General features: G+C 44.9%; 1 protein-coding gene across 1 annotated transcript; it reads right to left on the reverse strand.

Moving 5' to 3' along the window:
* Positions 1 to 3,697: 3,697 nt before the first annotated feature.
* On the reverse strand, positions 3,698 to 5,471 carry LOC129910811 (uncharacterized). The gene is made up of 5 exons (XM_055988381.1): positions 5,344 to 5,471; positions 5,076 to 5,190; positions 4,750 to 5,018; positions 3,936 to 4,687; positions 3,698 to 3,868 (listed from the first exon to the last, which is right to left on the reverse strand). The coding sequence occupies exons 1-5, from the start codon at positions 5,362 to 5,364 to the stop codon at positions 3,733 to 3,735; spliced, it is 1,293 nt and encodes a 430-aa protein (XP_055844356.1). The 5' UTR covers positions 5,365 to 5,471; the 3' UTR covers positions 3,698 to 3,732.
* Positions 5,472 to 14,811: the final 9,340 nt, after the last annotated feature.

Raw genomic sequence — 14,811 nt, forward strand, 5'->3', positions numbered from 1 at the left:
CAATTACATACATGCAATTAATTGTAAATATAAGTAAACTAGTTGTATACAAACTTGTGCCCCATTTACACGACCAACAACTTTTTGTTTTCCAAATGTTGCCATTTATATTATGTTTAACGAAAACATAAAAAACACTTTTTTATAAAAATAAAAAATACATACAAAAACTAACTGGCTTATTTTGTGTTTATTTTATGACCAGAGCATTTGACAGAGGAGCGGTACGATTGATCGCAAACTAAAATCTCTTATAACAAAATCTCGCATTTTTGCAAAAATCACGCAAAGCAAAATTTCGCATTTTTAACATCTCACATAACAAAATCTCGCATTTTCAAAATCCTGCATATTAAAATCTCGCAAGTTCATTAAATTCTTGCTATATCAAAATCTCGCATTAGAAGAATTAGTTTAGAGCGTAAAGTATCTTAAATTTAAATTGCTTTTTTGGCAGCAAAATGTATATGTATAAGCAACAGATTAAATGAAAAGAGAAGGTCGAATACAACAAATTTACATGCATTAAGTCCTTTTGACTCCAACATTCAACAGTTGACCCTAAACACTATAAAAAACTGGCATAGGCGCCTGACAGTTAACAAACCTTTTCCTTTTTACTTGCGATATAGGTACTATAGGGCAAGTTTAGGATTCGTAAAAAAAAAATCGAACTCGAGATAACAATTTTACATGACATTACGATGATGGAGAATGCCAAAAAAGTGGGTCCGACAATTATGTCTGTCTGTCTATCTGTCTGCCTGTCTGTATATACCTCAAGCTACAGCCTAAACGAGTGAAGTGATTTTCTTCAAACTTGGTAGTTAGCAGTTTTTGGTGATTCCCCAGAGGAGAAATTGAAATTTTTTTTTATGACCAAAACTAACGGTACCTGCCATATAACGGAAATAGAAAATTTAATTTTTTTCAAAAACGGCTCTAACGATTTTGATTAAAATTTTCATGTCTAGTTTTACACATATGAGCCAACTTTTTAAATAAAAAAAATATTTTTTGTACCGTTATTAAAGGTACCTGTCATAGAACGGTTTTTTTGGTTTCTGAATATCTCGTACAAAATTAACCCGATTTAAACAAAATTTTTTATGCAAAAGCGTTTAAATAAAGGTAATATTAAAATTTTAGAAAATTTTTAAAAAGCGCATTTTTGGATTTTTAAGCAATATTTCAAAATTTTTGTTTGAAAAAGCATTTTTTTTGAAAACGGGTTAGTGAAAAATTTTAAAATTTCGTTTTTATGTGTAAATTAATTATTTCTTAAAAATGGCATACCAACTTTTTTTTTGAAAAATGTTAGAAATTTTTTATTTATTAAAAATTATTTTTTTTAAAAACGGTTCTAACGATTTTGGAAAATTTTTTTCTAAAAATACCTTTTTATACAAGTAATAAAATGGCATACTTGGTTTATTGTAAAACATAATTTAAAACGGTGTTTCTTGAATAGAAAGCTTTAACATAAGAGTTACTTTTAGCATAAGAGCAAGTACGTGTGACCCCAGTCGTGCATTTTATTTATTTATCTCTTCAAAACAAAACAAAAAAACAGAAGAGGGAGGTTCTGTGCTTTCCTAAGCTAGCAATAAAATAAAATATTTATTAATTCGCGCGCACGAATTAATAAATATTTTATTTCAATGCGAGATTATAAATTTCGAGATTTTAGTTTGCGAGATTTTAATGTTGCGAGATTTCGGTAAACGAGATTTTTAAATTGCGAGATTTCGATAAAAAAGATTTCATAATGCGAGATTTTAAGAGGTGTTAAGAACAAGATTTTAAAATGCGGTCAATCGTACCCAACCCATTTGACAGTTGTGTCAAGTTATCTATCGTGTGGATGGCGCTTTAAAATTTACATTGCTTTTATTATTTTTGAATCTGTGCTCTTTTATACCCACTTCACTTTTGAAAAACAAATTCTTAAAGCACTTTACGACATCGTTTCTGTATACACACGATCTGAAGGGTAAAAATGGCGCCCAAAAAAATGACCAAATCCCATTTTATATAAGATGAAATGTTCTTTCAGATGAATGAAGAAAACTATTATTGAATACAATAACTTAAGGTTAAAGACACAAAAAAGTCTTTTTTAAAACGTTTGAGAATTTATCTCAAAAAGCTGAGACATATCAATGGAAAAAAATGGCATGAAAATAAAAAAAAAAGACGACCCCAGTTAAAGATGGATTTTTGGTACTGTTTAGTAATAGTCCAATCAAAGCGTCATTTGAACTTGCGCTCAGAGTCAGTTTTTAGTTCATGGATTGATAGGGGTATATTTAAAAGGCTTAAACCCAATTTCTCACCACCTGATCATAATTTTTATAAGCGGAGCTATTCACAAAAATGTATTTTTTGGGATATTTTACTTCTAAGCGAATATCGTAGCTCCAGTATGTCGTAGACCAAAAAATAAACATACATTTTCTTCCTTATAATATTTTCTATCGTTTAAATGTAATTTAATTGGATTGAAGAGAGTAACTCAAAAGTGGCAGCCAGTTTAAGTAAAAATCTAGTTGTTAAAAAGCACATTTTCGTTTTTATTTCGAAAAAAGCTTATATTATGATCTAACCCTTTTTAAAATTAACTCTTTATCAATAAAGATGGCTGAGCAATTGATAAATGAACGCAAGTAAAACCGGTGCGAAAACACCAAAAATATCGTTTTTTGTTAATAACTCGGCTTCAGGATGTCCTACGGCAAAAATAAAGCTACTAATTGTTCATTAAAAAAATTATTATCGCTTTGGTGCACATTTTTTTTGTTTAAACAAATAAAAAATGAATTTATTATTTACTAGCAAACTCTTGTCTTCTTATTTTGCAAACGGTGCAAGTATTGGCTAACAAAATAAAATACTATTGTAGTCCTTTATATTATCTACAATTAAAAAAAATTAGCTCTCTCATAGTTCCTATAGCCAAAACTGAACGAAATTGAAATGGGACCACACTGCAGGGACCACCTTTCCAATACAAAAAGAATTATCAAAATTGATTCACGCAGTCCGAAGTTATGAGCAAAGATAAAAAAAATACAGATGAATTGAATACCTCCACCTTTTTGGAAGTCGGTAAAAAAAACTAGATGTGAACAGCTACAGGAAAAGTATTACAGGAAAAAAGAATTTCGTCAAGATCAGAGAGGATAAAGCTCGTGAACTTAGAGCACTGAAGGCGGTTCTGAAGCCAGAGTAATGGAAAAACGATTACTCAAGGCTCAGGAGCATCTTATTTGAAAGAATATTTTACCTATGTGTTCTGGAAAATTTAGTAGTGCCCTCTGTGTTGGAACTTTTTCGGGACACTTGCAGAAAACATTTTCAATTAACTAAATTGGCCTCTTTTCAGTGCAAATTCCAGTCCATGTTGATTTTTTTCAGCTGTCTGCGAGCTTTCATGTGCCAAGGGTCCCCCCCCCCCCCCCAGGTCCCGTTGATTTAGAGAAGAATTGTAATTTTCACAGTTTTGTTTTTCAAGGTTTATTGTAATTTTTTCTTTATTAGATATGAAATCGATCCTATTTTTATCTTAGTATTTAAAATGATAAAATTTGATCAACATTTTTGAACTGGCATGAAAAGTGTGTTTTTTTAGACCGAGATTCATCCTGCACTTAGAGTGTCGCATTTATTTATATGTTAAATAAAAAAATCAATCAAAAACGTTTAATAAATTTTATTAAAAAAAAGTGCTTATTAGGTATTAATACTTTCACATCGTGTTGGCCTCTGATATCCACAACTCTGAGTTGCTTCATTGAAATAAAGATTCTTTGGACACTTATACGCGATTCCAGTATATGAACCACTCGTTAGAATACACAAGACAAATCTAGAAAAAACAAAATGGAAAATCAAAACTAATCTTTTGTTTTAACATTAAAACAAAAACAAATTACTCCTTGCATGTTGGATCGGCAAGGACCGCATAGCGTCCGGGAAATCCTTTAGCTGAACAAAATGCATCTGTATTTGTTATGGGACTTGAGGTTGATGATGTGTATCTTGGTGTAGTAGTAGTTGTGGATGTTGTTGTTGGTGTTGTGGTCGATGTGGATGTTGTTGTTGGTGTTGTGGTCGATGTGGATGTTGTTGTTGTTGGTGTTGTGTTAGATGTGGATGTTGTTGTTGGTGTTGTCGTAGATGTGAATGTTGTTGTTGGTGTTGTGGTAGATGTGGAAGTTGTTGTAGGTGTTGCAGTAGATGTGGATGTTGTTGTTGGTGTTGTGGTAGATGTGAATGTTGTTGTTGTTGTTGGTGTTGTGGTAGTTGTGGATGTTGTTGTTGGTGCTGTGGTAGATGTGGATGTTGTTGTTGGTGTTGTGGTAGATGTAGAAGTTGTTGTAGGTGTTGTAGCAGATGTGGATGTTCTTGTTGTGGTAGATGTGGATGTTGTTGTTGGTGTTGTCGTAGATGTGAATGTTGTCGTTGGTGTTGTGGTAGATGTGGAAGTTGTTGTAGTAGATGTGGATGTTGTTGTTGGTGTTGTGGTAGATGTGAATGTTGTTGTTGGTGTTGTGGTAGTTGTGGATGTTGTTGTTGGTGTTGTGGTAGATGTGGAAGTTGTTGTTGGTGTTGTGGTAGATGTGGATGTTGTCGCTGGGGTTGTCGTAGTTGTGATGATGTCTTTCCATGGACATGTACCACCTAACTATTAATCAAATATATATTATGAAATCATGTCACGTACATATGTACATTAATCTATCTTACTCCAGTAATATTAATATCAACACAAATAGTTGCCGAATTAATATTGCACACCAATTCTCCTGGACAGGTATGTATTTCAGGATCAGGAGTATTAGATCCACGACACAGAGAGAATGCATTATAATCACTACAGGCAAAAGTTTTATCATCGTTACAAACATTACAATCATTACAATCTGGCGGACCATATCCTTCTGAGAAACAAACAAATTCATTTCCTGAGCAGATGGTTCCATTGGGACATTTAATGTGATCCCCTGCTGGTAGTCCTAATGAAACAAACTGATTATAAAATTATCGTTCAAATTTTTTTCACCAAAACTCACCATCTACACAAACTCTAAATAAATCTTTGGCAGTACAGGCTATATTTGTGTAAGGGAAGCACGTGTTACAAAAGCCATTGGATGGTTTAACCACAACAGCAAGTAAAAAATATGGCTGAAAAGAATGCAGATGTAAAATTGAGATTTCTCTTTAAACTAACACCGTCCTACAGTGCCCCATTCTCCCCTATACATGTTATCTTTTCTTAAAGTAAGTCCAAATATTTAAAGTTTAATTTTTTATCTTAAAGCAAATTTTAGGACTTACAATTGCAATAAAGAACTTCATTATTCCTGGAAATTTAATCGCCTTTAAAAGTAACTAAAAAAAAGTTCAAGGAATTTCTCTTATTTATATCAAAATGTTATCAAAAATCATGTCGAAAGGAAATTTTAATCTGACAAGAAGTGTGTAAATATTTTTACATTCGGTATTTATATTCTCACAAGACAAGATATAAGGGTGTTATTAAAGATTTATCTAATAATGTGAGTTCTGACACCGTCGAAAGATTTTCTAATATATCTCCACCGGCGGCGGCGGCGTTGTGCAATAAGGATAAAGTGAATTGTTTTTTGATTTTATCTTTAAAATATTAGGTACCTACATGTAACTCGTGAATTATGTTATGATTAATGACTTGTAGTAGAAGAACTTACAGAAACTTTGACTCACGAACAGCAACAAGGTTGACAATTTGTGAATGATAAAAATTAAACGTAGGTATTCCATGATTTTTTTTAAACTAATAATTTTAACAAATAAAATTATCACAAAATGAAACTGAATAAATGAGAGACGTACAAACTTGTAAAACTTGTGAGTTGAAATAGGTGTATAAACTACACGATACTTCTACATCGTGGCCGGCTGCGCGATCAGCCGCGTGAATGCCCCACGTGGGTCATTTCCAAATGCCCCACGTGGGTCATTTCCAAATGCCCCACGTGGGTCATTTCCAAATGCCCCAGGTGGGTCATTTCCAAATGCCCCACGTGGGTCATTTCCAAATGCCCCACGTGGGTCATTTCCAAATGCCCTAGGTGGGTCATTTCCAAATGCCCCACGTGGGTCATTTCCAAATGCCCCAGGTGGGTCATTTCCAAATGCCCCACGTGGGTCATTTCCAAATGCCCCAGGTGGGTCATTTCCAAATGCCCCAGGTGGGTCATTTCCAAATGCCCCACGTGGGGCATTTCAAATGCCCCACATGAGGCATTTCCAAATGCCCCACGTGGGTCATTTCCAAATGCCCCACGTGGGTCATTTCCAAATGCCCCAGGTGGGTCATTTCCAAATGCCCCACGTGGGTCATTTCCAAATGCCCCACGTGGGTCATTTCCAAATGCCCCACGTGGGTCATTTCCAAATGCCCCAGGTGGGGCATTTCCAAATGCCCCACGTGGGTCATTTCCAAATGCCCCAGGTGGGTCATTTCCAAATGCCCCACGTGGGGCATTTCAAATGCCCCACATGAGGCATTTCCAAATGCCCCACGTGGGTCATTTCCAAATGCCCCACGTGGGTCATTTCCAAATGCCCCAGGTGGGTCATTTCCAAATGCCCCACGTGGGTCATTTCCAAATGCCCCAGGTGGGTCATTTCCAAATGCCCCACGTGGGTCATTTCCAAATGCCCCAGGTGGGTCATTTCCAAATGCCCCACGTGGTTCATTTCAAATGCCCCACATGAGGCATTTCCAAATGCCCCACGTGGGTCATTTCCAAATGCCCCACGTGGGTCATTTCCAAATGCCCCACGTGGGTCATTTCCAAATGCCCCAGGTGGGTCATTTCCAAATGCCCCACGTGGGTCATTTCCAAATGCCCCAGGTGGGTCATTTCCAAATGCCCCACGTGGGGCATTTCAAATGCCCCACATGAGGCATTTCCAAATGCCCCACGTGGGTCATTTCCAAATGCCCCACGTGGGTCATTTCCAAATGCCCCACGTGGGTCATTTCCAAATGCCCCACGTGGGTCATTTCCAAATGCCCCACGTGGGTCATTTCCAAATGCCCTACGTGGGTCATTTCCAAATGCCCCACGTGGGTCATTTCCAAATGCCCCAGGTGGGTCATTTCCAAATGCCCCACGTGGGTCATTTCCAAATGCCCCACGTGGGGCATTTCAAATGCCCCACATGAGGCATTTCCAAATGCCCCACATGAGGCATTTCCAAATGCCCCACGTGGGTCATTTCCAAATGCCCCACGTGGGTCATTTCCAAATGCCCCACGTGGGTCATTTCCAAATGCCCCACGTGGGTCATTTCCAAATGCCCCAGGTGGGTCATTTCCAAATGCCCCACATGGGGCATTTCAAATGCCCCACATGAGGCATTTCCAAATGCCCCACATGGGTCATTTCCAAATGCCCAACGTGGGTCATTTCCAAATGCCCCACGTGGGTCATTTCCAAATGCCCCACGTGGGTCATTTCCAAATGCCCCACGTGGGTCATTTCCAAATGCCCCACGTGGGTCATTTCCAAATGCCCCACGTGGGGCATTTCAAATGCCCCACATGAGGCATTTCCAAATGCCCCACGTGGGTCATTTCCAAATGCCCCACGTGGGTCATTTCCAAATGCCCCACGTGGGTCATTTCCAAATGCCCCACGTGGGGCATTTCAAATGCCCCACATGAGGCATTTCCAAATGCCCCACGTGGGTCATTTCCAAATGCCCCACGTGGGTCATTTCCAAATGCCCCACGTGGGTCATTTCCAAATGCCCCATGTGGGTCATTTCCAAATGCCCCACGTGGGTCATTTCCAAATGCCCCAGGTGGGTCATTTCCAAATGCCCCAGGTGGGTCATTTCCAAATGCCCCAGGTGGGTCATTTCCAAATGCCCCACGTGGGGCATTTCAAATGCCCCACATGAGGCATTTCCAAATGCCCCACGTGGGTCATTTCCAAATGCCCCAGGTGGGTCATTTCCAAATGCCCCACGTGGGTCATTTCCAAATGCCCCAGGTGGGTCATTTCCAAATGCCCCACGTGGGGCATTTCAAATGCCCCACATGAGGCATTTCCAAATGCCCCACGTGGGTCATTTCCAAATGCCCCACGTGGGTCATTTCCAAATGCCCCACGTGGGGCATTTCAAATGCCCCACATGAGGCATTTCCAAATGCCCCACGTGGGTCATTTCCAAATGCCCCACTTGGGTCATTTCCAAATGCCCCACGTGGGTCATTTCCAAATGCCCCACGTGGGTCATTTCCAAATGCCCCACGTGGGGCATTTCAAATGCCCCACATGAGGCATTTCCAAATGCCCCACGTGGGTCATTTCCAAATGCCCCACGTGGGTCATTTCCAAATGCCCCACGTGGGTCATTTCCAAATGCCCCACGTGGGTCATTTCCAAATGCCCCACGTGGGTCATTTCCAAATGCCCCACGTGGGTCATTTCCAAATGCCCCAGGTGGGTCATTTCCAAATGCCCCACGTGGGGCATTTCAAATGCCCCACATGAGGCATTTCCAAATGCCCCACATGGGTCATTTCCAAATGCCCAACGTGGGTCATTTCCAAATGCCCCACGTGGGGCATTTCCAAATGCCCCACGTGGGTCATTTCCAAATGCCCCAGGTGGGTCATTTCCAAATGCCCCACGTGGGGCATTTCAAATGCCCCACATGAGGCATTTCCAAATGCCCCACGTGGGTCATTTCCAAATGCCCCACGTGGGTCATTTCCAAATGCCCCACGTGGGTCATTTCCAAATGCCCCACGTGGGTCATTTCCAAATGCCCCACGTGGGTCATTTCCAAATGCCCCAGGTGGGTCATTTCCAAATGCCCCACGTGGGTCATTTCCAAATGCCCCACGTGGGTCATTTCCAAATGCCCCACGTGGGTCATTTCCAAATGCCCCACGTGGGGCATTTCAAATGCCCCACATGAGGCATTTCCAAATGCCCCACGTGGGTCATTTCCAAATGCCCCACGTGGGTCATTTCCAAATGCCCCACGTGGGTCATTTCCAAATGCCCCACGTGGGGCATTTCAAATGCCCCACATGAGGCATTTCCAAATGCCCCACGTGGGTCATTTCCAAATGCCCCACGTGGGTCATTTCCAAATGCCCCACGTGGGTCATTTCCAAATGCCCCACGTGGGTCATTTCCAAATGCCCCACGTGGGGCATTTCAAATGCCCCACATGAGGCATTTCCAAATGCCCCACGTGGGTCATTTCCAAATGCCCCACGTGGGTCATTTCCAAATGCCCCACGTGGGTCATTTCCAAATGCCCCAGGTGGGTCATTTCCAAATGCCCCACGTGGGGCATTTCAAATGCCCCACATGAGGCATTTCCAAATGCCCCACATGGGTCATTTCCAAATGCCCAACGTGGGTCATTTCCAAATGCCCCACGTGGGTCATTTCCAAATGCCCCACGTGGGTCATTTCCAAATGCCCCACGTGGGTCATTTCCAAATGCCCCACGTGGGGCATTTCAAATGCCCCACATGAGGCATTTCCAAATGCCCCACGTGGGTCATTTCCAAATGCCCCACGTGGGTCATTTCCAAATGCCCCACGTGGGTCATTTCCAAATGCCCCAGGTGGGTCATTTCCAAATGCCCCACGTGGGGCATTTCAAATGCCCCACATGAGGCATTTCCAAATGCCCCACGTGGGTCATTTCCAAATGCCCCACGTGGGTCATTTCCAAATGCCCCACGTGGGTCATTTCCAAATGCCCCACGTGGGTCATTTCCAAATGCCCCACGTGGGTCATTTCCAAATGCCCCACGTGGGGCATTTCAAATGCCCCACATGAGGCATTTCCAAATGCCCCACGTGGGTCATTTCCAAATGCCCCACGTGGGTCATTTCCAAATGCCCCACGTGGGTCATTTCCAAATGCCCCAGGTGGGTCATTTCCAAATGCCCCACGTGGGTCATTTCCAAATGCCCCAGGTGGGTCATTTCCAAATGCCCCACGTGGGGCATTTCAAATGCCCCACATGAGGCATTTCCAAATGCCCCACGTGGGTCATTTCCAAATGCCCCACGTGGGTCATTTCCAAATGCCCCACGTGGGGCATTTCAAATGCCCCACATGAGGCATTTCCAAATGCCCCACGTGGGTCATTTCCAAATGCCCCAGGTGGGTCATTTCCAAATGCCCCACGTGGGTCATTTCCAAATGCCCCACGTGGGTCATTTCCAAATGCCCCACGTGGGGCATTTCAAATGCCCCACATGAGGCATTTCCAAATGCCCCACGTGGGTCATTTCCAAATGCCCCACGTGGGTCATTTCCAAATGCCCCAGGTGGGTCATTTCCAAATGCCCCACGTGGGTCATTTCCAAATGCCCCAGGTGGGTCATTTCCAAATGCCCCACATGAGGCATTTCCAAATGCCCCACGTGGGTCATTTCCAAATGCCCCACGTGGGTCATTTCCAAATGCCCCACGTGGGGCATTTCAAATGCCCCACATGAAGCATTTCCAAATGCCCCACGTGGGTCATTTCCAAATGCCCCACGTGGGTCATTTCCAAATGCCCCACGTGGGTCATTTCCAAATGCCCCACGTGGGTCATTTCCAAATGCCCCACGTGGGTCATTTCCAAATGCCCCACGTGGGGCATTTCAAATGCCCCACATGAGGCATTTCCAAATGCCCCACATGGATCATTTCCAAATGCCCAACGTGGGTCATTTCCAAATGCCCCACGTGGGTCATTTCCAAATGCCCCACGTGGGTCATTTCCAAATGCCCCACGTGGGTCATTTCCAAATGCCCCACGTGGGTCATTTCCAAATGCCCCAGGTGGGTCATTTCCAAATGCCCCACGTGGGGCATTTCAAATGCCCCACATGAGGCATTTCCAAATGCCCCACGTGGGTCATTTCCAAATGCCCCACGTGGGTCATTTCCAAATGCCCCACGTGGGTCATTTCCAAATGCCCCACGTGGGTCATTTCCAAATGCCCCACGTGGGTCATTTCCAAATGCCCCAGGTGGGTCATTTCCAAATGCCCCACGTGGGGCATTTCAAATGCCCCACATGAGGCATTTCCAAATGCCCCAAGTGGGTCATTTCCAAATGCCCCACGTGGGTCATTTCCAAATGCCCCACGTGGGTCATTTCCAAATGCCCCACGTGGGTCATTTCCAAATGCCCCACGTGGGGCATTTCAAATGCCCCACATGAGGCATTTCCAAATGCCCCACGTGGGTCATTTCCAAATGCCCCACGTGGGTCATTTCCAAATGCCCCACGTGGGTCATATCCAAATGCCCCACGTGGGTCATTTCCAAATGCCCCACGTGGGTCATTTCCAAATGCCCCACGTGGGTCATTTCCAAATGCCCCACGTGGGGCATTTCAAATGTCCCACATGAGGCATTTCCAAATGCCCCACGTGGGTCATTTCCAAATGCCCCACGTGGGTCATTTCCAAATGCCCCACGTGGGTCATTTCCAAATGCCCCACGTGGGTCATTTCCAAATGCCCCAGGTGGGTCATTTCCAAATGCCCCACGTGGGGCATTTCAAATGCCCCACATGAGGCATTTCCAAATGCCCCACGTGGGTCATTTCCAAATGCCCCACGTGGGTCATTTCCAAATGCCCCACGTGGGTCATTTCCAAATGCCCCACGTGGGCCATTTCCAAAAGCCCCACGTGGGTCATTTCCAAATGCCCCAGGTGGGTCATTTCCAAATGCCCCACGTGGGGCATTTCAAATGCCCCACATGAGGCATTTCCAAATGCCCCACGTGGGTCATTTCCAAATGCCCCACGTGGGTCATTTCCAAATGCCCCACGTGGGTCATTTCCAAATGCCCCACGTGGGTCATTTCCAAATGCCCCAGGTGGGTCATTTCCAAATGCCCCACGTGGGGCATTTCAAATGCCCCACAAGAGGCATTTCCAAATGCCCCACATGAGGCATTTCCAAATGCCCCACGTGGGTCATTTCCAAATGCCCCACGTGGGTCATTTCCAAATGCCCCACGTGGGTCATTTCCAAATGCCCCACTTGGGGCATTTCAAATGCCCCACATGAGGCATTTCCAAATGCCCCACGTGGGTCATTTCCAAATGCCCCACGTGGGTCATTTCCAAATGCCCCAGGTGGGTCATTTCCAAATGCCCCACGTGGGGCATTTGGAAATGACCCACGTGGGGCATTTGGAAATGCCTCATGTGGGGCATTTGGAAATGACCCACGTGGGGCATTTGGAAATGACCCACGTTGGGCATTTGGAAATGACCCACGTGGGTCATTTCCAAATGCCCCACGTGGGTCATTTCCAAATGCCCCACGTGGGTCATTTCCAAATGCCCCACGTGGGTCATTTCCAAATGCCCAACGTGGGTCATTTCCAAATGCCCCACGTGGGTCATTTCCAAATGCCCCACATGAGGCATTTCCAAATGCCCCACGTGGGTCATTTCCAAATGCCCCACGTGGGTCATTTCCAAATGCCCCACGTGGGTCATTTCCAAATGCCTCACATGAGGCATTTCCAAATGCCCCACGTGGGTCATTTCCAAATGCCCCACGTGGGTCATTTCCAAATGCCCCACGTGGGTCATTTCCAAATGCCCCAGGTGGGTCATTTCCAAATGCCCCACGTGGGGCATTTCAAATGCCCCACATGAGGCATTTCCAAATGCCCCACGTGGGTCATTTCCAAATGCCCCACGTGGGTCATTTCCAAATGCCCCAGGTGGGTCATTTCCAAATGCCCCACGTGGGGCATTTCAAATGCCCCACAGGAGGCATTTCCAAATGCCCCACGTGGGTCATTTCCAAATGCCCCACGTGGGTCATTTCCAAATGCCCCACGTGGGTCATTTCCAAATGCAACAGGTGGGTCATTTCCAAATGCCCCACGTGGGGCATTTCAAATGCCCCACATGAGGCATTTCCAAATGCCCCACGTGGGATATTTCCAAATGCCCCACGTGGGTCATTTCCAAATGCCCCACGTGGGTCATTTCCAAATGCCCCACGTGGGTCATTTCCAAATGCCCCACGTGGGTCATTTCCAAATGCCCCACGTGGGTCATTTCCAAATGCCCCACGTGGGGCATTTCAAATGCCCCACATGAGGCATTTCCAAATGCCCCACGTGGGTCATTTCCAAATGCCCCACGTGGGTCATTTCCAAATGCCCCACGTGGGTCATTTCCAAATGCCCCACGTGGGTCATTTCCAAATGCCCCACGTGGGTCATTTCCAAATGCCCCAGGTGGGTCATTTCCAAATGCCCCACGTGGGGCATTTCAAATGCCCCACATGGGGCATTTCCAAATGCATTTGGAAATGACCCACGTGGGGCATTTGGCACCCCATTTGGCATTTCCAAATGCCCCAGGTGGGTCATTTCCAATTGCCCCACGTGGGGCATTTCAAATGCCCCACATGGGGCATTTCCAAATGCATTTGGAAATGACCCACGTGGGGCATTTGAAATGACCCACGTGGGGCATTTGGAAATGACCCACGTGGGTCATTTCCAAATGCCCCAGGTGGGTCATTTCCAAATGCCCCACGTGGGGCATTTCAAATGCCCCACATGAGGCATTTCCAAATGCCCCACGTGGGTCATTTCCAAATGCCCCAGGTAGGTCATTTCCAAATACCCCAGGTGGGTCATTTCCAAATGCCCCACGTGGGCATTTGGAATGCCCCACGTGGGTCATTTCCAAATGCCCCACGTGGGTCATTTCCAAATGCCCCACGTGGGTCATTTCCAAATGCCCCACGTGGGTCATTTCCAAATGCCCCAGGTGGGTCATTTCCAAATGCCCCACGTGGGGCATTTCAAATGCCCCACATGAGGCATTTCCAAATGCCCCACGTGGGTCATTTGAAAATGCCCCACGTGGGTCATTTCCAAATGCCCCACGTGGGTCATTTCCAAATGCCCCACGTGGGTCATTTCCAAATGCCCCAGGTGGGTCATTTCCAAATGCCCCGGGTGGGGCATTTCAAATGCCCCACATGGGGCATTTCCAAATGCCCCACATGGGGCATTTCCAAATGCCCCACATGGGTCATTTCCAAATGCCCACTTGGGGCATTTCAAATGCCCCACATGGGGCATTTCCAAATGCCCCAAGTGGGTAATTTCCAAATGCCCCACATGGGTCATTTCCAAATGCCCACTTGGGGCATTTCAAATGCCCCATATGGGGCATTTCCAAATGCCCTACGTGGGTCATTTCCAAATGCCCCACATGGGTCATTTCCAAATGCCCCACGTGGGGCATTCCAAATGCCCCACGTGGGTCATTTCCAAATGCCCGACGTGGGGCATTTCAAATGCCCCACATGGGGCATTTCCAAATGCCCCACGTGGGTCATTTCCAAATGCCCCATATGGGGCATTTGAAATGCCCCAAGTGGGCATTTGGAATGCCCCACGTGGGTCATTTCCAAATGCCCCATGTGGGGCATTTGAAATGCCCCAAGTGGGCATTTGGAATGCCCCACGTGGGTCATTTCCAAATGCCCCACGTGGGTCATTTCCAAATGCCCCACGTGGGTCATTTCCAAATGCCCCACGTGGGTCATTTCAAATGCCACACGTGGGTCATTTCCAAATGCCCCACGTGGGTAGTTTCCAAATGCCCCACGTGGGTCATTTCAAATGCCCCACATGGGGCATTTCCAAATGCCCCACGTGGGGCATTCCAAATGCCCACTTGGGGCATTTCAAATGCCCCACATGGGGCATTTCCAAATGCCCCAC

Source organism: Episyrphus balteatus, chromosome 2, assembly GCF_945859705.1.
Source record: "Episyrphus balteatus chromosome 2, idEpiBalt1.1, whole genome shotgun sequence".
NCBI classification, from domain to species: Eukaryota; Metazoa; Arthropoda; class Insecta; order Diptera; family Syrphidae; genus Episyrphus; species Episyrphus balteatus.

Bases quoted from the DNA above. Each gene is read 5' to 3' on its own strand.
- LOC129910811 (XM_055988381.1), bottom strand. From the start codon at position 5,364: ATGAAGTTCTTTATTGCAATT. The intron at 5,191-5,343 runs GTAAGTCCTAAA...CATTCTTTTCAG, and splicing joins TGAAGTTCTTTATTGCAATT to CCATATTTTTTACTTGCTGT. The intron at 3,869-3,935 runs GTAATTTGTTTT...TGTTTTTTCTAG, and splicing joins GCCGATCCAACATGCAAGGA to ATTTGTCTTGTGTATTCTAA.